At 35.3% G+C, this 27,526-nt stretch overlaps 4 protein-coding genes across 6 annotated transcripts; 2 read left to right on the top strand and 2 right to left on the bottom strand.

Annotated features, from left to right (window-relative positions):
* The first annotated feature begins 10,415 nt into the window (after positions 1 to 10,415).
* Positions 10,416 to 15,135, top strand: LOC125215044 (protein HIGH CHLOROPHYLL FLUORESCENCE PHENOTYPE 173, chloroplastic). Of its 2 annotated transcripts, none has more exons than XM_048116336.1 (17): positions 10,416 to 10,571; positions 11,012 to 11,251; positions 11,335 to 11,496; positions 11,644 to 11,694; positions 12,253 to 12,387; positions 12,508 to 12,531; positions 12,659 to 12,770; positions 12,886 to 13,011; positions 13,114 to 13,163; positions 13,281 to 13,439; positions 13,529 to 13,624; positions 13,740 to 13,855; positions 13,967 to 14,090; positions 14,356 to 14,469; positions 14,555 to 14,635; positions 14,731 to 14,888; positions 14,969 to 15,135. In XM_048116336.1, exons 1-16 carry the CDS (start codon positions 10,509 to 10,511, stop codon positions 14,875 to 14,877), a joined length of 1,800 nt encoding a protein of 599 aa, XP_047972293.1. In that variant the 5' UTR covers positions 10,416 to 10,508; the 3' UTR covers positions 14,878 to 14,888; positions 14,969 to 15,135. The 2 variants fall into 2 exon arrangements, with proteins under 2 accessions (XP_047972293.1, XP_047972295.1); XM_048116338.1 differs by having other exon boundaries at positions 14,976 to 15,135.
* A 1,247-nt stretch (positions 15,136 to 16,382) lies between these two features.
* Positions 16,383 to 16,932, bottom strand: LOC125215045. Of its 2 annotated transcripts, none has more exons than XM_048116340.1 (2): positions 16,646 to 16,932; positions 16,383 to 16,561 (listed from the first exon to the last, which is right to left on the bottom strand). In XM_048116340.1, the coding sequence occupies exons 1-2, from the start codon at positions 16,868 to 16,870 to the stop codon at positions 16,532 to 16,534; spliced, it is 255 nt and encodes an 84-aa protein (XP_047972297.1). In that variant the 5' UTR covers positions 16,871 to 16,932; the 3' UTR covers positions 16,383 to 16,531. The 2 variants fall into 2 exon arrangements, with proteins under 2 accessions (XP_047972297.1, XP_047972296.1); XM_048116339.1 differs by having other exon boundaries at positions 16,642 to 16,932.
* Positions 16,933 to 19,982: 3,050 nt separating this feature from the next.
* On the top strand, positions 19,983 to 22,479 carry LOC125214055 (ras-related protein RIC2). The gene is made up of 2 exons (XM_048114918.1): positions 19,983 to 20,352; positions 21,908 to 22,479. Exons 1-2 carry the CDS (start codon positions 20,132 to 20,134, stop codon positions 22,341 to 22,343), a joined length of 657 nt encoding a protein of 218 aa, XP_047970875.1. The 5' UTR covers positions 19,983 to 20,131; the 3' UTR covers positions 22,344 to 22,479.
* A 2,977-nt stretch (positions 22,480 to 25,456) lies between these two features.
* Positions 25,457 to 26,780, bottom strand: LOC125211262 (probable WRKY transcription factor 65). The gene is made up of 3 exons (XM_048110989.1): positions 26,496 to 26,780; positions 26,252 to 26,404; positions 25,457 to 26,175 (listed from the first exon to the last, which is right to left on the bottom strand). Exons 1-3 carry the CDS (start codon positions 26,618 to 26,620, stop codon positions 25,650 to 25,652), a joined length of 804 nt encoding a protein of 267 aa, XP_047966946.1. The 5' UTR covers positions 26,621 to 26,780; the 3' UTR covers positions 25,457 to 25,649.
* Between the last annotated feature and the right edge of the window lie 746 nt (positions 26,781 to 27,526).

The following is a 27,526-nucleotide window of genomic DNA, read 5'->3' on the forward strand; positions in this document are numbered from 1 at the left end:
CGTCAATAAAGCCATATGATTAATTCCATAAAATATCAATAGGGGTATTAATGTCAATTAACTACATGTTTAGTTATAACTAACTTTTAAAAGAAATCCCAAAACTTTAAATTCATATAACATATATCAAATTAAAGATAATTTTATAAGGATTCCAACGATATCATATATGCATATGTTCCGACGTCAAAATTTGAAAAAAAATTCAAAACTTTTTCAATTTTTTCGTAAAGCAGAAATGTCAACATACTATATAAAATATATCAATATAATACATGTAGAATGTCAATATAAGCAATGGGTTAACATTCTTAAAGCATCGTGTTGACATTCTCAAAGCATTGTGTTGATAATTTTCATCTAAAACCCTAATTTGGCGTTTTTTTAATCTTTTTTTATTTTATTAATAAAAACGAAAATTACACGTGGCAAATTGTAGACCACACGTTTTCTAAAATCCTATGGCCTTAAATTAGTTGTAGTTAGCAATTAAATGATGAGTTAGCAATTGATCACTCCCATATATATATATATATATATATATATATATATATATATATATATATATATATATATATATAATTTGGATTTTGTATGATGATAAAACACAATTTAATTAGTAAAATAGTACTTTAGTTCAACTAGTTATTTACTCTATAATATTCTTAAGAAGTAGTGACCATGGACTTAAGAAGGAAAGCATCCAATTAATTAAAGACCCAAATTAAGTTTCCTGTAATAAAGGCCCAATTTGTTCCTGTTTAAAGGCCTATTACGGCAATGAAATGTTTGAAAAGTATTTTCATTATATCCATCAGTCGCTTCTTCCCTTCTTACACTACCAAACGTTGATTTGAATTTTAAATAATTTAGAAAAATAAATAACTTTAGTAGTAATAATTTATTTTAAAATAAAAAATAGCTCTAACATTGACTAAATAAAACTGGTTCTTTAATAATATTCACAGAATCTATGGATTTATATCATGTCTATTGGCGTAGTACACATCACATATTTGTAGTTTAATTTCTACTGTAATTTAATTCTTTTATCTAATTTAATAAGTTTAACGATTCTTTTCTATTGAGTGGAAGCAGGCGTGTCCTGTAGTTAGAGTGAAGTAGTGATTTTAAGCTAAACAATTGCATGTACTATAATTGAGTGAAGTAGTGATTTTAAGCTAAACAATTGCATGTACTAAAATTCTTTTTGCAAAAGTCATACTCCCTCCGTTCGACAGAGTCATTTTGCCATTTTTGTACATTCAAAAATTGTAGAATCATTTCCTTTTATAGCAAAAGTCAACTAATTTCGTCTATGTTACTTTAATTTTTCTTATTTTGATCTCTCTTCATCTGTCTATCTTTTTCATTTCTTATCGAAATCACTGGTTTTCAACCTTGTTGGTTTTCAATAGTAGAATAATAGACTGCATGAAAATTCTCATGATCAAATCATTTTGTAAACATAGCGCTTCAGGGGACAATTGTATCAACGAAAGCCCAATGAAATATATCTAGTCTAACTGTCTATGTAATGACAAACTTAGTTTACTACGGGGGTGTTCGGTTTGCAAGATTGCATTCGAGATTAAATTTGTTGTGTGTTTGGTTCATGAGATTCAACCACACAACTCAATTTTAGATGGATAACCATGGGATAATTAGTCATAGCTAACTCCTATGACTAAAATAATCTTTCATCTCAATTTTAAATTGTATTTTGGTATTATTTAATCTTGCAAACCGAACACCACCTACATGTACACATACAAATCATAGTATGAAATGACTAACTGTTTCATACTAATCAAATCCAAGATTTTGCTTATTCTTCAAGTAATGATATTAGTTTGACTGCCAAGCAAATAACTTCAAAAAAGGCTACCTAACTTCTGACAAGAACTTTGAATTCTGGTCGCTGATTGATCTTAGCAACAATTTGTGATGCCCAGGTTTCTAACAAAATCTTATTAAATGCATTTTATATTCTTTGTTGTCACGCTATATGATGTCTATTAACAGTCAAAGAAATCGGTGAAACCCGAATTTTGTGACAAATGTGTAGATCAATTTTACTTGTTCATCCTAGATATTGAATTTAAGATATTAATTCCAATGCACGTTTCATGTAAATCAAATTCAACTATAAGATACAATTGCACGTGATACAGATTTCCATGTTTTCAACTTGTTGAAAAACTCTTAACACTTTCCCCATGTACATTATCTTATCCTCTATTTAATTTAATGCCTTTTTTTCCTTTAACAATTAGTAACAAGTGAACTTGCAACTGACAAACAAATTTTAAATGTAAAAATTATGGTTTAGGATTTCATGTGAATTATTATAAACCCCAAATTTGTTGCCTTCAATCTATTGTGACATGACATATATTATATTTAATCGAAATATTTAATTTGATGCCTCAAAAGTTAGTTTGTGTGGAGCCTTATTGTTGGTTTTGTGACGAGCAATAAAATGTTAGCTGCCTCAGCGAATTGTAAAATTGTACTCCCTCCGTCCCAAGTAAGATGACCCCTTTCTTGGGCGGCACGGTATTTTATGCAAATTTATTTTGTGTGTTGAGAGGAGAGAGTAAAGTAAGAGAGAGGGAATAAAGTAGAGATAAAGGTGTTTCCATTTTAAGTAATGAGTCATCTTAGTTGGGACAAACTAAAAAGGAAAGTGGGTCATCTTCAATGGGAAGGAGTGAAAGTGGATCATCTTCAATGAGAACGAGGGAGTACATATTTTACGTTAATCAATTGAGCAATAATTGAATTTTGTTGATCATAATTGTGTATACTTTAACTTAACTTGATTCTTTTTGGCCCAAAATCCAAATATGGAAAGCCGACAGCCATGTCATAAATTACAAGCATTATGAATTCAAATATAATTGTTTCTGCAGCATACATACACCCAAACCAAATACTCAACTTAAATAATGTACACATAATAGATAACTTAATCAAACGGGATGAATTCATATTCTCTACAAAGAAAATGCAATAATCAAGAAATTACGTGTTTAATTTACATTCGCTAATCATATTCACTATTATCAGTGTAGGGACGTGATCAAATGAAAACTCTAAATATTGTACAAACTCAAAACTATGATCTGGACCATTGAAAAATGTCAACAGATCACAAAAAAGCATCAACGGGAAAATGTCAATAGAATTTCAACGGTAGTCAATGATTGACGCTTGTTGATATTGTGTTGACATTAAAATCTTGAAATTTTACACTGTGTTGATATTGTATTGAAACTGTGTTGACGCCGTATTGAAGAGTTTTGAGTTTGTACAATATATAAGTTTGCATTTTATCACTACACTATCAGTGTAACTGTAAGTAATGCATATGTGAAGTGCGATCGAATTTATTCTTGATGATTTGTAATAATTTTCGCACCTCCCAAATAATTATGCATTTGTGGCGAATAGGAATACTATATACGCAATAATAGTAAAAGAAATTCGGCAATGAAAATTAATATCGGCCGTTGAATTTTATAAATAAATAGTTTGTCACTAGAAATGGGAGCCATCAGCCATCTGTGTCACCATATAGAAGTGTGGATTATGAATTCCACATTCAACCTGCATATAATTAATTCCGTGCGTATAAACTCAATGTGATTAAGACAACCTTGTGGACGGTCACGATTCGTTTATTTTACTTTATGATGATCCAAATATTGTTTAACTTAATTTAGAGAGAATAAATTTAACTTAATTTAAATTTAGGGAGAATTGTAATACTACTAAAGTTGGCCAATTTTAGTTTATCATACAAGTATGAAGTTCAGATTCATGGTTTAGGATCATTCTGTAGTTAAAATGACATAATTTTTTTCTAAAATAGAAATATTACTTTTTCTATTTTATTCACTATTTGACTCATAAAATAATAATATTATATAAAATCTTATGTCGAAAAGGAAGTGTGATAGACGAATGAAGAGAAAATGTTCTGGATTAAAAAATTATAGCCAACAGAGTCCATTGCCACTCGAGCAAAAGCATCTAATTAAGACCACAAGTATTTCTATTAAAGTGGCCGCCAGCTGCCTAAGAATATATAGGTTAACCGGATTCTGAGAAAGAATAATGGATCCATCAAAAATGGAATGCAATCTTTGCCAAATAATGTTTAATCTTGAGGTCATTTTTACTTGTTTAGATGTCTTATTTCGAAAATACAACTTGTTTGATTTCTAGATATCAAATGGAGTATGTTTTCTGTAGTGCAGTAAAACTTCACAACATTAACCACCTAGTATATAATACTTGAAAAGTTGGTAGTAAGGTCACTAAACCGACATTATAACGACAGGAGGAAAATTAAAGTCTAAAAAAACGTGTCCTCTTTTACCTTTATATGTTCGCTTTTCTCATTATTGCAATCTATACATAATAAATAAATAAATTAGCATGTAATACCACATACTACTAATGTTTACAAACGTGTGCGCTTCCGCACTTACATCTATGCATGTATGTGAATTATAGGTGTAGACTTAAATATTTTGTGAACGATTAACATTTGAACAGTGCACAATTTTGATCTAGTTCATTTATGCATTAAGAATAAAACCCGCCTCAACACCAACGGGTTGTAGCGCAGTTGGCAGCGCGGGAGATTTTCGGTCTTAATCCGCAAGCCTGATCGAGCAGCATTAATCTGATACAGCCGAAGGAGGGTTTGGAATACCTGTGGTCAAACCAAAAAAATAAATAAAACCCGCCTCAACAATTAACAAATTACAAGATGCTTTTGTGAGTCGATGTCCGTTAGAATGCATCACCTACCTCCTTAAAAGGCCTCATAAGAGAAGTTTATTAACAATACATGTTTTGGATGAAACTCCGTCATTTGCAGAGGATCTTCTTTAATTTAGGTTCCATGCAATTGTAATAAAAGGCCCAACGTTTACGTTAATCACAAAAAAAATAGAGATTCAATCAAAAACTTTTGGCCATATTTGGTCTGATAATATAGTACATAATTATTTGGCAGGGGAACTTTATAAACCCCTGCACATATTCCGCAGCAAAATGCTCAAAAAGGGATTCGGACACTTCTCCCTATAATGGGGAGGGTGGCAAATATCTAGTTTAGTGAGTTGATTATAGTATTTGACATGTGACATATAACTAGAAAGAAAATTATGACTAAAATTTTTACTTAGATAATATGTATACAATTCGATTCCAATTAGCAAATTTTATTTCGATACGTTGGCAGTGATGTGACCATATATATAGAAAGAAGATCACTTGGAAGATAAAATGTCAATAACAAGCATCAAGAGATGCAACAGTGAAAGGAAATAATTAATTTGAATAAAATAGAAAAGAACAGTATCAACCTAAATCAAATTCTATACATTCACATGTGTAATTTAGGTACCATCAATAAGGCCTTTTAATTTGCCTCTCTACCTTGACGAACAACAAAAGAATTCAAAATTGTGAAAATACAACACTACTAATATATATGTAGATAAAAAAATTTAGTGGCCGACTCCGGGGCTGGGGACGGAGCGCAGAATCCGATCGAGGGCAGCGAGGTGGCGGGCGATGAGGCTATGGTCAAAGGTGGTGGCGTGGCTTCGCTTGCTGGGGGTGGACGCCGGCACCTTCCCCTTGGGAAGCGCCGCCAGATACAAGCTGCCGTTATTGCTATTTTCCACCTTCATCAATAGCTTTCTTCCCTCAGCAGACGACACTACGAAGCTGCAAAATATCAGCATGCCCATCACCAATGCTACGCCTTTTGCACCCATTTTTTATATATGGCAACAATCTTTTCTTTTCGAGAGAGAATTTTAGTGGAGTTTGTAGAGATTGGAGGATGTATGTATAGATTATTGAATGGCAATGGATGGATTATATAGAGACTTGGAACAAAAGGGAGAGTGGGGCACAAGGGGTTTGGCCAAGTCAAATTTGATCATATTTTATCAAAATTAATAGTGAGACTTTGAACTAGAGTACTAGTTTCCTTTTCATACTAGTACTAATTAAACCGGCACATAATAAGTGAACAACAAATAGTATAATATTATTTTGTACGTTTAATGCGTGTTGGGATAATATATGAGTAGTTATTCTTTTTTTTTTTTAATATTAATAATGTATGTTGGATACAAATTGGAAGGGTGCGTCATATAAGTAGGAAAATTCAAAGGTGTGAATGTTTGTGGAATAAAAAATGGAATTTGTGTGAGAGGTCAAACAAAAGGTGGGATTTGTGTTGAATGAAGGCCGCGTGGAAGCTTGAATTAGGTGGGGGATAAGCCGCCGGCCAATGTTTTCTTGGTGATTTCGTGCATTTATGGTATCACCGTCAAACACAAACACTGCCACTTCTATGCTGCTTCCACTTCCCACACATGCCCTTCTTTCAATTTCATTGCAATTCTAATTTTGTGTAAATAGTTAGGCTAGTTTGGTAGACGAAATTAAATTCAGATATGTACTACTCCCTCTGAATCAAAAAAAGTAGTCTCATTTATAAATATTTATAAATAGTATAGATTTTAATGAACAAATGGTAAAATAAGAGAGATGAGAAAAAAAAAATAGGTAAGATATGAAAAATGAGAGAAAAAATTGTAAAGTATGAGAGAGGGCATTTCCATTTTAAGAAATTGGACTACTTTTTTTGGACGGATAGAATACTATAAAAGTAAAACAATATAATATTTTTTGTTCAAGAAAGAAAATATATTATTATATACTGAGGTGAGAGAGAACTTTTTTTGGAAAAGAAAATGTGAGTACGGTCTTTTATCTCACATGAGTTTTAATAAAATTTCATTTAATGAATAGCATATATATATGTTAATAAGTAAATTATACTCATCCAAAAATTGATTAAATAAATAAATAATTTGTGGTGTTCATCGTCACACTCACACTTCCGCTGGCCGGCCCTCATTTTTTTGTAAAATTCAATTCTTCCTCACAAGTTGATATAACAAATTATATACTATTATACCTTAATTACTTTAGTTTCTTAATCATTTTCCCATTAAAAAAGTTAATAATTATAATTTCGAACTTTTCATAAAAATTAATGACTTTTTTGTTTGAAAAATCGACCTCTAGCTGTCTACCATAATACTATATAGCAACCGATGAAATATGTAAAAAGAAAAGGGCTTTCTTTGTTGGTGGGATCGGATATGTCCAAATGTTGCCGTCAGCACTCAACACTACCTTTTCGATCGATTCTTATCGCCATGAAACAAAAAAAAAGATATCAATCTGCCCCATTTTTTTTAATTTTATAACTGCCAATCAACATATTCGATCGACACACTTTGATAGGTTAGAAACTTGTCTCCATTTGACAGATCTGTATATATGCTTCACACATTATTTTTGTTTCTTAGTAGCTATTTTTTAAAATTCTATTGATATATCATACTGTCGTTTACATTATTATTTAATACTAAATAATCAATACAAAATAAATACTATAGAAAATTAGTTTTAGCTGTAAAACTGAATTAATCTCCATACTGGTCTAAATCCACATCTTTTGTGTTACATTTAATACAAAGAAAGTATACTAAAGCATTTTTGAAAGTTGGGAAGTATAAAAATTTCAGTTGACTTGACAAAAAATTAATTAAGGAAGGCGCCATATGTATATTGCCGTATAAATGTATTTCCATGTGCATGCATCTTTGTTTTAATTATTCTTCTTGTCAACCATCTTTGTTTTAATTATTTATATCGTGTCATAATGATCACTATTATGTCTTGCTTTAGTATTAATTAGATGTCAACTCGGAAGAAGTCATCTCCTAAATCTTTGATTTTATTTTGATTGCTTAATTCTTTTATGCAGGCAAGATTTTGATGAGTTGTTTACTAATCATTGGACATTTAACTAACTACCTAGTTTAGCTTATGAATTATGGAGTACTACTTATGTGATGGATCATTTGTGCTACTATAATCAGGTCATCAACTAACACATTAGCTTTAATAAAATATTAAAGATATGACTCTTTTTGTATTAAATACCGTTATGATGTGTTAGTTGATGCGTTAGAAAATGCGTAGTTATATATGAACAAAAATGAAAAGAAAAATACTCTAAATTATGCATGGCTCGTTTTGTTTTCTATTGGAGATGAAACCCGTGATCTATCACATTTATATGTTTAAGAATTCTAAATTCTTAGATTAAGTTTTTAGCAGAGATTGGTTATAAGATAATATAAATGAAGAAGATAATGAAACAAATGATAGGATATAATATTAATATGAAGGTGTATGTGGTAGTGTTATAGTAGTGAAATTATGAAGAAACTAGTGTTGAAAAATGTGTTGAAATTGTCGGTAAAGAGTGTGTACAAAGCGGCCATGGCCCATCACTTGTTGTTGGCAAATAAGGTGTCTTCCTTGGACAAATTCCCCTTTTAATCGTTAATATTGTCTACGGCTTTATTGAGATATATTTGTGATATTTGAGGATTTATTTTATTAGTTAATTGATTAGGTTATTCTCGAATTTGATGAAAAGTACATGAAAAATCACTTTACATATAATTAATACAATGAATTTATGTAGGACCATGTAAGACGCAACTAAGTAAAAGTGATTATCGGTTACAAATACTATAATATAAACAAGGGTCAAGGTTGTTGATCCTGACTCCTGATTCCTGCACATATCATACCACGTTGCTTTGAGAAATCGCCATTTTAATAAGATAATTAATAAACTGTCTTCACTTACCAAATTATAAGTTTTAGTTTTTAAATTCATCAATTGGAACCTGTTCGTTGACTTCAGTGTTGCATGCATCATTTTGTAGTTTTCTTAGACCCCACTGTAACAAGATGGAATAAATCATAAAATAAAATAACTTGCTTCCCATGCCAAGGTTTTTAAATTGGGTCTTGGGTATGGGTTGCTTGAAGTAAGTTGGAAACCCACTGGACCAAATTTTGGCCCATTAACTACCAATTCACTTTGGATTATCCTATTGAGAGTCTGAGACTCCACTTTATTCACCATAGCCGAATTTGATAAAAAAAAATTGATGATTTGTCTTAAAAAAAATTTAAAAATTTATGAAATTTTAATTTCGCAAATGTCTAATAAAGTACAAAAAAATTAAAAATTGATGTGGCAAAATTGAAAAAAACAATATGGCAAGTAAAACGATGTCGGTTCAGTTATCATAGCTTTTGGTTAACTATAGTATCTCAGTGATTTTTAAGTTTTAACACAATCATCCCTTGATATAAAAAAAGGTAAAACTAATGGTATTAAACACGTATATACACATTATTTATATTTTATATCCATATTCGTCTATCTCTCAGTGTGTAAGTTTTATGGTTGCAAATATGTATTCATAGTCTAATACCTGCAAAAATGGACAATACGAGGATTTCAATTGACTTCTTAAGACAATTAAGAATTACTTTTCATCAATTATAAATCCCTATGGATGTATAAAAACATGAAAATCAACTACTATAACTTGGTTTCCTATGAGTCCATTATCAAAAAATTTCTAAACAAATCGATCAAAACAATTCATCACCTAAGTAAACCATCAAATAGTCTGTCCAATTTCATATTAGGAGGAGCAACTTACAAGATCTCGACAATCATAATTAATGAAGTCAAGATTCAAGAACAACAAAAATACTAAGAACCAGGAAATTCATAGTAATTTGGTGATCAATTGAGATGTTGATATTCTCGTGAAATTCTTTTTCCACGTGTCTCTCATATTTCTTCCTCTTTTCTATGTGTGTTTTGACAATTTTCTTGTGTCTGGAGATTTCTAAAACTTCTCTTCCCCTAATTTAAATGATTTTCACGCAACAGCCGCACGTCATCCGACCAGGCAATGTCACTGGTGGGGTAAGAGTCTCTTGGATAATTTCGTACCACTCACTTAGCTAAGTGGATTATGGTGACAATTTCATCTGGGTAGTGAATTACGGTGATAACTTCGTGTGATCTATCGAGTGGATTATTGCGACAATTTCATCTAGTATAGTGAAATTCATTGGTCTATATATAAATGTTTGTAATATTATATATTTATGAAAAATAGTCTCAATTTTTTTATTTTGGTATGTAATCTCATTCTTTTATATTGGTCCGTCGCTAAAATTAGTCTTATTTCTATTTTAGAATCTAGGGCTTCTTTTTCTACTTTACCTGTTTTTTTATTTCTTATTTTACTTTGTACTGTAATGGAGTTACTAATCACTTTTTTTGGGACTATTTTATTACTTGCATTGTAAACGAAATCGCTACATCTGAATCGGCGACTTGAGCTGTAATGGGAGATTACTGGATAAAAATTACCGCAGAGGAATCTCCCAAGATTAAGGTGTCTTTTCATGCAAAGTATGTTATGTGGTGCGAAATGAAAGATGTAAACTCTTCTTTACCTGCAGCCGTGATGTAAAGTACTTCTTCAAATTAATCACCTGAAGCAATATCCATGGAGTGTCACTGCCTTTCGACAGTAGGTGTAGCTCACTGTTCAAGAATTCCGAGCTTTCAGGTAACTCAATCTTGCCCTCAACTCTCACATTTTCTGTTTTCCCGTATTGTTGAAGGATTGGAGTTTCTGCAGTAATACAAAACAAATGGAAGGGGAAAAGCTTAATCTTGTTCTAATTTCTTCAGCTATTATTCGTTTCAATGAATCCCTGAAATTAATCTCGTTCTTAGTGGGCAATTTTTATGAGATGAAATGTTTTGGAGATTAAATATCAGAGGAAGTGTTAGTTAATTGTATGAACCTCAATAAATTACTAATGGTGAGAGACATTGAAGAAATGTATATAGATTGCACTTAACTGTTTAGGACTATTTAGCAATGATAAAATTCTGAACCATTTTTATGTATTAAAATTTTCTGGTGTTAATTTTTGTTCTTGCAGTTTGCCTAGTGTGAAAAATTTGATGTATCTTCATCTGCTTGCTTGTTTTATGTCACAGGGTGCCTCAACTATTGGCTGCAATTTACCTTCATCGTCTCCATATTCCTTGCTGCTTCCATCTCCCCTTCCAAATTCTTTTCTCCAGCGTAGATTAGAACCAGTTGTTTACCAGAAAAAGTTATCATTCCAGCCCTTAAGAACCTTAAAAGGGAGTATTAGAGCTGAAAAGCAAGGTTGGGATGTAGGTCGTTTTTGGAAAACATTGTCTTTCTTTGACCAGCTTCCGTCTCCTGGAAAGGTTCAGCTTGCTTGATATTTTTCTAATTTTTTGAGCTGAAATTGGGGATTGTTTGATCTGACAAGTTTCTTTTATACTTGAAGTTATTTGCATTTCTGATTGAGAAAATCTCTGATCCGTCACCTAGCAAAGCAGTGAAACCGATGGATACTACTGGGATTGTACTGGTGGCTGGAGCTACTGGTGGTGTTGGGAGAAGAGTGGTGGATATCTTACGAAAAAATGGGCAAGCAGTTCGAGTTCTGGTACTCTATATGCATGACTCTATTTTATATATATAGATTAGTGATGATGAGGCCATAGGTAGAAGAATATCTGTAATTGAAAGATGTCTAAATAACATTTGCTTTGATTTTCTTTCATTACATTGTGAGACATAACATTCTTTTCAGGTCAGAAATGAAGAAAAAGCTAGGAAGATGCTTGGTGAAGATGTTGATTTGGTAAGATTTCTATCTTCCATTGGTTTCCAAGTGATAGTCTATGGTAACAATATCTGACTTTTGTAATTATGTTTACTCTGTTTCCGTGCTCACCAGCATCGGAGTGTTAGGATAGGCTTCTTGAATACCGACTATTACAGGCAACACTTTCTAGTGATCAGAATAGATACATTACTTTTTAAAACCTTGTTTATTCTAATATGAGAACATTTTGGGTTTTTAGTAGAAATAAGTATAATAATCCCCCAATATTAAAGGTTATTCCTCATTCCCGATATGGATTTCTGTGTTTGAGACTTTGAGTTAACACAACAATACTTAAAGGCTATGCACGCTTATGTTTTTCAAGGTAAAATATGATGGAAAGTCACAAGTTATCCTAAGTGAGCTGATCCCCCTCCCCCTCCATTTCCACAAGAAAGGATGTTCCTTGTAGACATTCAAATAGGAGCAACACTTGTAAACAGACTTCCACAGTGCTATATCAGTTGAACATGCTGGATAAGATAAACCAATTTCTTTTTTGCTACTCTGATATCTTCATAATATATAAATCAGATTGTTGGAGATATTACCAAAGCAAGCACATTGCTACCTGAGTACTTCAAAGGAGTAAAGTCGGTGATTAATGCTGTTTCAGTTATTGTTGGCCCAAAAGAAGGTGATACTCCAGATAGGGCCAAATATAGCCAGGTACTTACAGTCTGGAGGATATTGTGTTTGTGCTTTCATTTATTGTTCTATTCTTCCTACAATGCTGGCACTGTTTCTTTTGGCATGAGTTCTGATCTTTATCCTTCTGTGTATATGCAGGGAATCAAGTTCTTCGAACCAGAGGTTAGTAATTGTACCTGTTTTTCCCACATCAACAGCTCAAGCTCCATATTTTCCTTTTACCAGCTTTTCATGATGAGCAATGACCCTTATTGTTGACTGTGGCTGTTCATTGGATTGATGAACGCAGATTAAAGGTGATTCCCCAGAAATGGTTGAGTTCATTGGCATGAAAAATCTGATCAGTGCGGTTAAGGAATCAGTTGGACTTCGTAGTGGAAAACTAGTATTTGGATTTGAAGGTATGGCAGTAAGTTGAGCCTTGTCAGACGCTTTAGCTTTGTGAGCTTTCAGTTTTTGCATTCTTTTTTTTGTTTTGCTTCCTTTTTAGTTGACATGTATCCATTGCCTGCACAGATAATGTATCCAGAGAGCTTCCGTGGGGTGCACTGGATGATGTTGTCATGGGAGGAGTAAGTGCCAGCGGATTTGAGATAGATCCTTCTGGTGGTGAGAATGGTGGACCAGCTGGAATTTTCCGAGGTTCACTTCCAAACAATATCAAAGACTTGAATATTTTTACTAGTTTCACAGCTAGTGATGTTTTTCACTCTTTTCTCTCAATTAAGCTACTTCCCTCTTCAGGATTCGTTTCTACTGCAAACAACGGAGGTTTTGCCAGTATCCGCACAAAGGTAATCTATGGTTTTATCCGTCTCTGCCGTCCCTTTCTCGTTCTCCACAGATGCAAAATATGCTATATTTTTCCACAATGTTAGAGTAATGTGTTTGCACTCTTTATCTTTCTGCAGAATTTCTCCATACCAGAAGATCTCTCTGCATATGATGGTCTTGAGTTGCGCATCAAAGGTGATGGTCGTAGATATAAATTCATGCTACGAACCAATCGTGATTGGGACACTGTTGCATATACAACTGGCTTTGACACTGTTAAGGATCAATGGCAATCGGTGAGTTGTTACATGTGCTTTTCTACTACTATAATCTAAGAATACTGGATAGGTAAGCATCTTTGAAACTCACAATTACTCACTTTCAGGTTCGCTTGCCTTTCTCTTCTTTGAGACCTATATTTCGAGCGCGAACTGTGTCTGATGCCCAACCATTTAATCCTAGTGAAATCATATCATTTCAGGCATGTTTCCATGAATACTTTTCTGTGCTCAATCCATTTCATCCTGAAATATCTACCTTCATGTACAGCAATGATCCCTTTAACTCATGTAATAATATTTCAATAATTCTTACAGCTCATGTTCAGCAAGTTTGAGTATGATGGGAAGTTGAACCCAACTTTTGTTGAAGGTCCATTCCAGCTTCCAATATCAACCATAAGAGCTTACATAGAAGAGCCAATCACTCCCAGGTTTATTCACACATTAGATCATTTTCTTTTTCCTCTCATTAATAAAATTACCCTTTCATGTAAACTTTCGCCCATCTATGGTCTTCATTTCGTTATCTTCTAAAATCTCAGGTTTGTGCATGTGAGTTCGGCTGGAGTCACTAGACCCGAGAGGCCGGGACTTGATTTATCCAAACAACCTCCAGCTGTCCGCATGAACAAGGAGTTGGGCTTTATTCTCACATACAAATTGAAGGTTCTCCCTCAGTTCTGTTGTGGTGTTAATTCAATAATATATAGACATCAATATTATGAATCTCACTATTGTCCTCTGCATCTAATTGCTTAATATATGCTACTAGATACAATCAATTAGTCATATCCAGTTAACAGAGGCAATAGATATTCAGTTACAATAATACTATTCTAATCAAAATTTATGAGATCAAACATAGGCTGTGTATTTACTAGCAAGTTCAACTTCTGCGTCCACATAAATCCCAACCATGTCATGTTTTCAGGGGGAAGATCTAATCAGGGAAAGTGGCATTCCATATACAATTGTCAGACCCTGTGCATTAACCGAGGAACCTGCCGGAGCTGATCTCATCTTTGCTCAAGGAGATGATATAACAGTACGAACATGAATACCGAAGAAAAAAATGTTTTTGAATTTATAATAGCACAAGATACCTCAATAACCTTCAAGTTGGATTACAGGGGAAGATTTCCAGGGAGGAAGTTGCAAAGATATGTATTGCTGCACTGGAAAGCCCTTATGCATGTGACAAGACATTTGAGGTGCTGACACTCTTTACCATGAAAATCTTTAATCTTGTTTTGAGAAATTATTTATACTTCAAGTATTATGTGTTTCTCCGTTGCTTGTTTTTCAGGTTAAGAGCGTGATTCCGTTCAGCGAACCTTACACTGTGGATCCAGAAAATCCTCCTCCAGAAAAGGACTACGATGTGTACTTCCAAACACTGAAAGATGGCATAACAGGGAAAGAAAGCTTAGAGCAAACACCTGTTTCCGTCTAAATCTAAACTCGGTGAGTTAAATACCGAATGTTTTTTATCCTATTCTCATGTATAATTTTGCCATTGTAGTCTGGTAACTTAAGTATTCCAGTCTGCAGAAAATCATTGTTGAGTGGTGATCTCATATCATACATGTTCATGAAAAGGCTGAGTTAGCTGCCTGTGTAATTGGCTTGCTTGAGATACTTGTAATTGTAAAGCTTACAGTGGCTAAAGCATAAAGAAAAAGTACAGGTAAATGATTGTGATTTCTGATTATCTGATAGAGGTTGTTACTATCATTTTTACCACTGACAGTAATAGAAATAACATTTGTTGTGGAAAAGCTCTGAGCTTTTTGCCATGGTGAAAAACTGCAGATTACATCAGTCTAGGCCTGAGACCAGGAGGCCTAGAAAGGTCTATTTAATACATCCTTTGTTATACATATACTCCATCTTGAATCTCTAAATATTATCAATCTTTCCCATCTACTGTATAGTTTTCTTTCATTTTTGCGAAATTAATTTATCTTCCAAACCCAAAGGAATCACCTACTACATTTTCTAATACACCAATATACTACACCTTTCCCTCCTATTTTCTCTCATCCACCTTCTCTCTACTTCTTATTTTAGTATAAATAATTGTGTTAATTCAATTAAAGGTAATGGAAATAAATATTCTTGTTTAGTTCGATATACAAGGTAAAGACAATTATGGTCAAACTGTTATACTATATTATATCGATATGACAAAGATCCGACCGACATAATTAATTCGACCGACCACACAATTTGTCCAATTTAATAAATTAAGAATCATTATTACTTGTGTCGGTCGGATCTTTATTGTGTTGACACTAATAATTTGACCATAATTGTCTTTACCTTTTGTATCACATTAAACAAACACATTTTCTATAATTGAAAAACACCCAAAAAAAATGAAAATGTGCCTACAATTATATATGTTTAAATAAAATAGAAAGTAATAAATATGTTCATGTTAAACCAGGATTTCAAGTTAAATTTAAGTTTCCCATAAGCTGTTAACAAGAATTCACACAATTATTAAGAGTTAAAAAAAAGTAGAGAGATCAAATAGAATCGATAAGATGGATGAGAGAAGATAGGGGATAGAAGGTGTTGGGAGTGGGTGTTCTTTACCCAAAGAGGGATCCACTGGTCCACTTTATTTTGATGTATTAGGAAACATAGTAATTTTCTTTCCTTCTTTCTTCTGCATTTTTTATAAGAAAGTAAGTAATTTTACAGGTTGATTTTTGGAGAATAAATTCAGGTCATATCCATATTTAATGCAAATGTGGATATCCATCTGAAATTAGTTAATGCATTTCACACCTTCTCACTGCAGATTCCGAATTAATTTATTCCAAGCCCTGTGATTGAATCTACATCTAAAAGCATGGCCAATTTCATCTTCCAAAATTTAAATCATGACGTGAACATGAAAATAATATCAATATTGCTTAACATTCAAATAACCAGAATAAACTAGAGCAATGGTTGTTGTCTCTCTATTGTTACATTAAGTATCACTTCCATACTACAATAGTCTATATAAATATATGGATGTAGCGATTATGTTGAGTTGCAGAGTAGTTGTTTGATGCAGAAGAGCAGGTGCAATCTCCGAATTCGAGTAGTACTATTCAGCATCTCATGGGAGCACACAAGCATGTCTGCAAAAACATAGGATCCAATTAACAATAAGAAATACTAATGTGTGTCTAGAAAAATTAACATGAAAGATTGAACGAACCGACGTTGAAAGAGAGGGCGGATGATCTTCTCCTAGCGTTGGCGCTTCTGAGGTCGTCTGGCGAGCTCAGAAACGCTCTTCGTTGAACCAGAGGAGACCAGAGGGCGCTCTGGGAGTGGTCGAAGTTGAACTCAGATACGTCGTGGTATTTGGAGAGCAGGCGTTCGGAGACGGAGCGAGACACCAACTGAATCCTCTGGGATTCGGGTGAGATTTCGGAGATGGACATTGTTTGGGAAATTAGAGAGTAATAATTGGATGGGAGTGGATGCGATAGTGATTGGTTTTATACTTTTATAAGGTGTCATGGCATGTGCTGTTTCTCATCTCACTTGAGTTCTTGTCTACCCAAATTCAGCTACCTGCATTTTCGGTTTCAACGCTGCTCTTCTCCTAAATTGCTTCTTCCTCCTGCAGGGAATACTATTTCCCACCATTTTATTCACTTCACCATCATTCAATCAAGATTAAAATCAGGTCAGACAGTTGTGTCGTTATCAGGTCAATTTCATAATGACTTAATCCAATAAGGTTCAATCTAAACTCGAACATGACCCTCACACGACACATACCCGGTAAAAGCAAAATAGTACTCCCTCTGTCCCGCTTAAGATTACACGTTTTCCTTTTTAGTTTGTCTCAGAGCATTCCCAATGGAGGTGGCGAATTCTCGGCGATAAATCGCCGGTTATCGCCGAATTATCGCCGGCCATTGTGGCGAAGTCGGCGATAATTCGGCGATAATGTTGCCGTTGCTTCGCCGAGTGGCGTTCTAACGCCGGATTATCGCCGAGCGATCGCCGGCCACTGTGGCGACGCTCGGCGATAATCGGCGATAATTAAAATTTTTTTTTTTTTTTTTTTTGAACCCAACGGCTATTTTACATTCCACCCCTATAAATATTTCCTCCACTTCCTCCATTCATCACCCACAATCTTCATTCTCTCCATTTTCAATCTCTTCTCCCAATCTTCAATTTTCATCAAAATTATGAGCTTTTGGAAGAAAAGTTCCCGATCGGGTAAGGATAAGGGTAAGGGGAAAGAGTCGAGTTCACAAATTCCCAACACGGATGAAGCAAACGAGCAGTGGATGCAGTCGTTGTTGGCGATGGGTTCTCCTCCCGGCCAACTTCCATACGGGGGTCCGTCTCCTTTGCAGACTCCTCCGGCGCGGAGACTTTCTCCGTACTTCAACTCTGCCGGCAGAATGCCCTTTCCAGCCGACGATGTGTATCGGCCCCAGTTCGACACCCCCGGATCAACCCCAGGCGACCAAGAATCTCAGGCCGCGACACTGAGCGCGGAGGACTTCGAGGTGGAAGAAACGCCCACCGAGCCGCCTTCTAGGAGCGGGAGGGGGAAGGCGCCGGCGTCGTCGGCTGCGACCGATACGGGTTCCGATGAGAGGCCGAAGCGGGTAAGGACTACTTTACACACTGCAAGAGTCCGAGGCTGATAGCCGGCTGGCTGGGCGGACACGTCACAAAGACGCGGAGCGCAGCAACTACCAGAGCCGAGATCATATTCTGGGAGCGGATTGCCGCGAGGTACATGCGAGCCACAAGACCGCCTCAATGAAGGACCATGGCAGCGAGGCGATCCGTCGGCATTGGGAGCGCCTCATGAGGGACTGCGGGCACTTCAACGGTATTTATTCTAACTTGATGACTCACATGACGAGTGGCCAGAACGAGCACATGGTCCGAGATGAGGCCATCCGGATGTATAGTAGCCAGTACTTGTCGACGAAGGGCTTCAAGTATTGGAACATCTACGATAAGCTGAAGGATCTCCCCAAATTCCGGACGGGAATGCACGACGCGCTGCACGGGAAATCGGTGCGCTCGCGACTTAGCGCGTTCGGAGAGCGAGTAGAGCGCGGCCCACATCGACTTGAGTGGGGATGGTCCGCACGAGCGCCCGGAGGGAGTGAAGAAGGCGAAGGGGAGGCGGAAGGGGAAGGTGGCGCAACGTCGGAAGTCGCGTCGGAACCCCACATCGACTTAGAAAAGCCACTTATTCGAGCAATGTCGCCAATCTGACCCAGATGTACACGCTTTGTACTTCACCGGCGGCGGGACCCCTGAAGAAAAGGCGGCCCTACGGAAATGCATCCAACACCTGCAGAGTACGCTGGGGCTCGATCCCGACGCCCCTCCGGCCCCTCCGTCTTAGTTTTTTTTTTTTTTAAATCTTTGTTTATTTGCGGTTTTTATTTGTAGTTTTTTTTTTCTCGTTGTATTATATTTTCCAATGATTAATACAACGATGAATTGTTCATTATTAGTCTATTTATTAAATACATTTGTAGGGAAAATTACTATAAACAATTTACATGACTAAACTAATTCTTACATCTGATTCACTTGGATTTACACGAGCATAAAGAATAAAACTTAAGGCTAACTTTTAATAAGTACTATATATACAATTAAAATAGAGGATATTGGCATGTAATATCATGAAATTTTCAAAAATTTGAGTTTTTCCCACGAACTTTAAAATTGGCAAATAATATCACAAACTTTACCCCTGGTTTGTTTTTTTCCACCAATAAAAAAATTCCCACAAATAATATTATGATACGAATTTGTTTTCGTACTTTCTCGACAAAAATTTTGAGAGCTTCAAGTTTTTCAATCTTTGAAGATAGTTTTTCTTGGAGCACACCCTACAAAATTGTTCTACAATCTATTAAAATAACTCATATATGGGAAAAAAACAAACCGAGGGTAAAGTTCGTGATATTATCTGCCAATTTTAAAGTTCGTGGGAAAAACCTAACTTTTTGAAAGTTTCGTGATATTACATGTCAATATCCCTTAAAATAATATTAATATTTTTTTAATAGGTTAACGAAATCCAACCTGAAATTATGAGACTTCTTACTGATCGATATGATAAGGACATAAGCCCAATAGCCTTCTAGACTTGACCCAAAACTCAATAATTTCATGCGAGTACTTGATGAATTTTTGTGTTGTGTCAAAAATGGCCGATCCTAGATAAATTTAAATGATTCAAAAAATACTAAAGCTCAACTCATAATTGTATAGTCAAACTAAAGTACAAAATATTGAAATTCGAGACACAATAGGACACCACGGATGCCATATTTTGAAATACATGATATTATTGAGAAAGCATTAATTAATTTGTTGCCTACAAATATTTCTCCTCTTTTTCGGAATTTCTACAACATGGGCCCCTACAGCTTCAGCCCATTTAATTCCTGAAGCAAAAATATTGGCCCAATAAAATAAAATAAAAAAGAAATTAGTAAAAATACAGAAAATTATTTTGAAAGAAAAGAAGAAACGAAGCTGAAAACAAGGTGTTTGAGTGACTGTTGTAAAACAGGAAATCCGCACTATCTCTTACTGTTATCAACTTGATAATTAACTCTCCCAAATCCCACCCCATATTTTGCATACTTTACCTTTTTCGAAAAGAGGGTTGGTTTCCGTGAACTGGATCTGTCACAGCAATGGCGGGTTACCGGGCAGAAGACGACTATGATTACTTGTTTAAGGTGGTTTTGATTGGGGATTCCGGCGTCGGAAAATCCAACTTGCTTTCTAGGTTTACAAGGAATGAGTTCAGCCTCGAGTCCAAATCGACTATCGGCGTCGAGTTCGCCACCAGGAGTTTGGCAGTCGACGGAAAAGTGATCAAGGCTCAGATTTGGGACACTGCGGGTCAGGAGAGGTGCGCATGTGTGCTCGTTGTTTGCTAATCTCTGATCTGCTGTTCCTGCAATTTGAATTTCTAGTTATATCATTCGAGAATTGCTGAAATTGATCTGCTGTTCGTTGTTTATGGAAATTGTGTTTTGTGGATTTTGTGGTTATGTAGGGAGATGAAGGTTTGCTAGATAGATCTGTAGGCTGTGTGAAGCTGTTATTAGGTTTGAGATTGAGCTGAAAGCGTTTACTGATCTAGGGTTATATAATGGGAGATAATGTTTGATTTTTAGAAGGCAGTTAGGCAGATTCTTCAAGTATATCATGTAGATTGAAGGAATATGCCATACTATACTATACTATGCTAGTTTTAGATTTTCGTATGCAATTACCGATTTGCGCCTTGTTCCCCTACATGGTGGGAACTGGGAAATGAGAATTGTGTAGCTGTTCGACTAGCAGTGCTGTGTGATCAAGGGATTTTATGAGTTGATTCAAATGCATCCACAAGTGATACCTATGGAATCAGAAAATTTACAAGGATCTTTACCAGAAGTTACGTATTTGGTTTTATGCTCAAAGGCCTGCAAATGTGTTTGCAGGTTTTGTGCTATCTTGTTCTAGATGATTTTCTTACTTGTAAGACCTTAAGAATCTCACAACCTAGTTGTACACTCCATTTGCCAAAATTCTCTGTTTCATAACAATTTATGCCTTGTTTCAATATTGTGATAGTGGTGTAGACCGTGGAATGATCATTTTATCAATGATCATGGCATGGATGAAATTGCTGACCCATATAATATGCCTTAGGTTATTGACATGCCTGAACTCTAAAACTTGATGATTATCAAAGTTCAAATGATAAGCTTTTCTTATGCCCCACAAATAATAGATGCTCATTCAAGTTAACTAGGAGTTATTGAAATCTAGATTGGCATAGTCTTGCTTATGTAAGACCCACTTTTGGTACTTTTTAGATGTAGTGTAGATATCAGCATACATTGAGAAAGTTTTTTTTTTTTCTAAAGCTTTAGACTTATTGCTTCCCTTTTTCTATTTTAATATTTTAAGCATTTTATTTTAGTGAATTTTCTTTGACTGTCAGTTGGACAGTTTCCTTTCTTTGTAATTGTTACTGAAATGATAAGAAAACGACATCTGTTAGAGGTAATTTTCCATTCTTTCGACAGTTGAGTTTCAGCCAAAAAGTTAATAATGATGGGGATATGGATCAGAATCAATTTTCTGTCACGAGTCAACTATAGTTTTAATCTTCAATGGGCTTAAGGGAGTATAGTTACTATCCTTGAGGTAACATATCCCAGTGTGAGGTAGCATCGTAGTTTAGAGATTAAACTAACTAACAGACATACATATGATCACAAGTCAAGGTTGTTCAAGAGAATTACTATTGCCAAGTTACACTTCTGTAGTTACATAGCTTGCCTTTTTATAGGACTAATAATTTCATTGTGCAGTCGCCTTCATCAGGAAAGATGAGACTTTCATGGTTTCCATTTCACATCACTTGCTTCCTTTATGCTCTGAGCATCACATATTCTCCCTCTGGTCTCCAGGTACCGTGCAATCACCAGTGCATACTATCGCGGTGCAGTTGGTGCTTTGCTTGTGTATGATGTCACTAGGCACTCCACATTTGAAAGCGTCGAGAGGTGGTTAAGAGAGTTGAGGGATCACACCGATCCCAACATAGTCGTCATGCTTATTGGCAACAAATGTGACCTCCGGCATCTGGTGGCAGTCTCAACAGATGACGGGACCTCATTTGCTGAAAAGGAGTCGCTTTACTTTATGGAAACTTCTGCCCTTGATGCCACCAATGTCGAGAATGCATTCACAGAAGTTCTCACGCAAATACACCGCATTGTGAGCAAGAAGAGCATGGAGGCAGGTGATGACGGGAATGCACAGAATGTCCCGTCAAAGGGTGAACAAATCGACGTTAGCAAAGCCGCATCGGGTGTGAAGCAAGGAGGTTGCTGCTCCTCGTAGATTCTGTTACCCTCGTGAGGTATGATGCCAGCTTCTTTGAGATTGTGGTGTAAACTTTTACCTCTGCAGATGTTAGATATGTTGTGATCGACATGCTATAATATTTATTGCTTTCATGGAATGCCAAATTCACATATGATATGTTTGAGGAACGAAATTCAAATTCAAATAGTATCATACAAGAGTCATTTCAACAGAGAGAAAAAAAAATCAACTGTTTTTGTTGTTGTTTTGGTTGTTTCTGTAGTTTGTCAATGCTATTTTTCAATACTTTTCTCATGATTTTCGCGGTTATATTTGAAACCGTAGTGTGGGCCGTGGGGTGTTTAAACTTTATAAAAAGTTCTGCTGCTATTTATGAAAGGGAAAATAACATTCGTAACATATACCCCACGGTATATGATGAAGTATTTGAACCGTCATTTTACTTCTGCAAATATACAATAGGAAAAATCCAAAAATAAAATCAGCAACTAACCAAATATGTGAACACCAATTTTGTAAATTTGGATTTGTGCTGCAAAGGTCGTTGGATAGGAGTGTATGTACATTACTATTATTCTTCGTGAGTTTGGTGAAATTTATTAAAAAAATGTTATGTGAAGAGATTCAAAAGATATTTTCACTAAATTAAATGTATTTAATCTCAATAATCATATACATGCGTGAGCCATGACTTGTAGCATTATAGAGTATTAAGAACGGTTGACTTGCAATTAAGAAAATGCATTAATTCTGAATAACTATATTCATGCTTGAGTCATGACTAGTAACATGGTATTAAGATTGGTTGACTTGCAATTAAGAAAAGACGAACACTTGTTGTCTAGCGGAGTGCATGTGCATCTTCTCTAGTACTCTTCTCCCTCTTGCAGTTGCCTCCTTCACCCTCTTCTACCGCCGTCGACGCCCCACCCTCCACTCGCGCTATCTCTTCCCCCCTTCACCATCGCTAGCTCTTAAAGTTTTTGCCAAAAATAGAAAATGTGCAAGTAGTTTTGGACACCCAAAATGGAATATAGTGTGAGTAGCTTGGGACGAAGGGAGTAATATTAGAATCGGATCCATTTCAAGGATCCGTGTTTATTGTGTGAACATGCTTGCAAGGATGCATCACCAAAGATTTGAAAAATGGTACTCCATCTGTCCGCCATTGAATGTCACTAGTTTCCTTTTTAGTTCGTCAGTCAATACTCACTTACCTATTACTCTACTACTTTTGGTTATGGATCTAACGTTCCACTAATTTATTTTCACTCACATTTTATTATAAAACTAATATAGGATCCCACTAATATTTTCGGGTTCATTTTTTATTGCATTTCTTAAAATTCATGCCGAGTCAAAGTGTGATATCTAATGGCTGACAGAGGGAGTAGTATTTTGTAAACTAAAAACGAGAATAAGTTATGTTACGATGTCCTACTACAGTTATCTCTTCCGAATTTGATATCCGGTGGTGATTAGTGATTTTTGTGATCTGCTGGGATTAATTAATCCATCTTTATCGAGAAAGAGGTGATCCCTTTGCATAATTAAATGTGCCCAACGCTACAACGGATAAGAAAGAGGAGGATTAGAGTCGTTAATCAATAATTATGTAATGTCAATGACGTTATATAAAGGAATCGCACTCGACGCGATGATATGCACGTGTAACATGTGGGGACTCTTCTCTCACAGCCAATCACATACACAAACTAATCCAAATAAATATCTTATTTTTGAAGTTTAATTAATGATTGAAACACCATATGTGGTCCTTCACTCCTCGAATACTACTTGTCTTTTCCTATTATCTTTTTCCATAAAATATTACTCCAATTCTATCCTTGAGTAAAAAAGTTCATCATTATACACAAAATCGATATTTATATAATTACGATTTTGATATTCCCATATTTTACCTATTCTAACATTGATGTTCTGCACATCACTACACAAATAGGAGTACTATTTTATATCCTTTAGAAATAATCTATATAGTAGGAAATCGGATTTATCTTTTAAATAATCACACCGATACAATTTAAGTGTGGTCCTCTATAAAATTTAACTGTTACTACTATTATATTGTGCATAATCATGTTAATTGAATAACAAACTAGTAGGAGTAATTTGTATCATATCATTGTATAATTTCACATTAATAGAAAATAAACTGCTTTCATTGAAAAGTCAATGCAGTTGTGATGTTGACTTTTAGCTATTTAAGTGAAAAAATATGATGTCCAGCGATGCAAGTTCGACTGCAAATAAGGATTGGCTATGCATGATTATTATAAACAATAGTATAAAATCAATGCACTACATTTGGAAACGATAATTATACATAAAATGCGCTTACAAGGTCTGATCTCAAGATTTATATTTTATATTAGCTAAATTCCTTACAATTTGCTCTATATATGTTACTTTTACTTCATCAACTATAATGTTGTTAAGTTTTAAAAGAACATTGGATATGCTTTCTTTCCTAGTATATTTATTTGAACTTGACCCACTTGTGTAATTTGTTGAAAGCGATAGCACTTAATAATTGGTGGTATCATGGTCTACCTGATTTATTACTCATTCGTCACACGGTAGATGTCACACTTGAGAGATGACACTGAATTTTAGTAAATGTTATTTTGTGTGTTGAGTAGTGAGAGAAAATATAATTTTATAATTGATGTGAGAGGGAACTTTTTCCAAAAGAACAAATGTGATATCTTTTGTGGGACAAACTAAAAGAAAGTGTGACATCTACCTTGGGACGGAGGGAGTATTTAATTTATGCAATTATATATGTTACTTTTTACTTCATCAGCTATACATCTATATTAGGAGTATTAATAATAACAATAATTATTAAAAAAAAAAGAAGAATAAATGCTCAAATACTAACTACAGAATATGAATTCAATAGTTTGAATTTTAGAAAATGAAAATTTAAAAACAATTTGAAAATCTTTATGTGGACAATGATAATATGATTGTTTAATGTCACTCATTATAATGCAAAATATCCCTTTATTTTAAAAATGAAAATATACTCACAATCATCAAAACCTAATTTTTATTTGATCAATATTTAAATAAGAGTAGTAGTCAGAGAAACCGACAAGCAATGGAGTTAATTACAAGGAGATTTAATTTATGACTTCAACCACCCAAACAAACAAATCTTTTTTCTAACCTCTACACTGTTGGCAAATAGTAAAATAACATTAAGATTTAAAAAATTACAAAAGAACCTTCTCTCAACATTTCTTTTAATAATTAAAAATAAATAAAAATCTAAGTCACATCACCCGCCCTCCCTCATCCGGTGGTCGCCAATCCACGGCGGAACACGGTGGAGCACTCCGGCAGCTCGCCGAGATCGGCGAAGAGCGACTCATCCTCCTCCCTCATCGTGAAAATCATCGCCATCTCGCTGTCGGCACTAATCCTCTCCTCCGCCAGCATCGGGCTCTCCAGCATAGTGCAATTTGCCGATTCGAAATCAGCAAACCATCCGAATTCGCCGCCGTGATTGCTACTGCTGAATTTGTTATCCGCCGCCGCGAATTCGAATTCGTCGTGAGATTGATCAGATAGATTAATCGCAGGCTTCTTCTCCACTTCCTCCTCCTCGTCCTCCTCTTCCTCTTCCTCATCCTCCTCCGAAATCGGAGTTTTGACGTTTCTGGCGGCGGCGGTTTTGTGGTGGCTGGCCTTGGAAACCGGCCAATTGTGGTTGTGCTCGCAATAATATGTCACCACCAACATTTTGGGATCCAATCGACTCCTCTCCACTTGTTTTCTGGCCGGACATCCCTTCGAGCTACTGCACCTATAATACCCTCTGCAATTATACTGCACCAATTAGCCCCAAATTGAACCCTAATTGAGCATAATTAGCGGTTAATTAAGTTAATTGCCTCGGATATGGGGAGCCTTTGATTGGCTTTTGGCCGTACTTCCTCCACGCCCATGAATCGGACGGCGGAGATCCAATCTGATCACCCTTCTGCCTCAATCCCTCCATGTCCTTGATCGGCACTGACACCACTCTCTTCTGTGAAGCTCTCCGACTGAGAATATAATTAAACCAATTAATCAAATCAATTACTCTCTTAATTGCGTTCATAATTCATATGCATGAACATGAGAGAATATATTTACCTTCTTTTGGAGGAGGAAGTGGAAGCGATCTTGGAGCGCGGGGAATCTCCGCCGCTGTTGCTGGCGGAGTAATCGGAGTCGTCGAGGTCGTTGGCGAAGCGGTGGCGGGTGAATCCGGCGTTCATGGCGGCGGAGATGGTGGTGAGAGAGAGAGATTGATGAGAACAAGAAAATGGAGGGAGAGAGGGTTATAATATGGGGCCGACGAATGCTGACAGATGGATTATTGTGTAGTTTAGAGAGAGAGAGAGAGAGAGGACGTGCAAGCAAATGTGGAAGTGATCCAAAGTTGATCATTTTTTTATTGCAATGTGAAATGGACCATTAATGTAGAGTTTATGGGTTGTGAATTGTGATTAATTAATGATGTGATTAATTAGTCCCCCTCTGCCTATCTTAATCACGGCTAATTTTCTTGATTACTTTTAATTATCCGCACTTCCGAACCAGATTTCCTCTTGTTAATTGTTGAATATTATGACTGGATTTTATGTATAGTGTGACATCATTACAATATGATACATTTATAGGTTGAATAAATTAAATACGAAATTGAGACATTTCAAAATTTAGTGGATTTTAAATCTATAGTGGCATATTCAATGTTATCTTATCAACAACATTTGGTTGCAGATCGTGACATTTTGTTAATAAATCTTACCCTTGAGTGTTTTTATGTTGGGTGAAATGTTAAAACAAACATTTTTTGTTAGCACTGATTTTAACGTATAATTGATAAAGTAAAAAAGTGTAGAAAGAAAAAATAATTAAAATTATTGTCAGTGAAGAATGGATCTCATCTTATTAGAGAAAATAGAGTTTCTAAAATTATAAAGTGCATACTCGTGTGTGACGAACTAAATACACAAGAATGCATACTATTGTGGGACGGGGGAAGTATAACAAAAAAAAATAAAAAATCAAAGATGATGGTGGTGGGAATAAAGGAAAATAAAATTTCAGTATTGCCTTTTAAATTGGGCCTTATCGGCGATGATACATACTCCTCCGTCTTATTAAAATAGACATTT

The sequence above is a fragment of the Salvia hispanica genome, chromosome 3, assembly GCF_023119035.1.
Source record: "Salvia hispanica cultivar TCC Black 2014 chromosome 3, UniMelb_Shisp_WGS_1.0, whole genome shotgun sequence".
In the NCBI taxonomy this organism is placed as follows: Eukaryota; Viridiplantae; Streptophyta; class Magnoliopsida; order Lamiales; family Lamiaceae; genus Salvia; species Salvia hispanica.

Coding starts and splice junctions, on each gene's coding strand:
- LOC125215045 (XM_048116339.1), bottom strand. CDS start 16,870: ATGTCCATCTCCGAAATCTCACCCGAATCCCAGAGGATTCAGTTGGTG. Junction 16,562..16,641: donor CGCCCTCTCTTTCAACGTCG/GTTCGTTCAATC, acceptor ATGTTTTTGCAG/ACATGCTTGTGTGCTCCCAT.
- LOC125214055 (XM_048114918.1), top strand. CDS start 20,132: ATGGCGGGTTACCGGGCAGAAGACGACTATGATTACTTGTTTAAGGTG. Junction 20,353..21,907: donor GACACTGCGGGTCAGGAGAG/GTGCGCATGTGT, acceptor TCTGGTCTCCAG/GTACCGTGCAATCACCAGTG.
- LOC125211262 (XM_048110989.1), bottom strand. CDS start 26,620: ATGAACGCCGGATTCACCCGCCACCGCTTCGCCAACGACCTCGACGAC. Junction 26,405..26,495: donor ACTTCCTCCTCCAAAAGAAG/GTAAATATATTC, acceptor TTATATTCTCAG/TCGGAGAGCTTCACAGAAGA. Junction 26,176..26,251: donor AAAGGCTCCCCATATCCGAG/GCAATTAACTTA, acceptor GTATAATTGCAG/AGGGTATTATAGGTGCAGTA.
- LOC125215044 (XM_048116336.1), top strand. CDS start 10,509: ATGGAGTGTCACTGCCTTTCGACAGTAGGTGTAGCTCACTGTTCAAGA. Junction 10,572..11,011: donor CAAGAATTCCGAGCTTTCAG/GTAACTCAATCT, acceptor TTTATGTCACAG/GGTGCCTCAACTATTGGCTG. Junction 11,497..11,643: donor GGCAAGCAGTTCGAGTTCTG/GTACTCTATATG, acceptor CATTCTTTTCAG/GTCAGAAATGAAGAAAAAGC.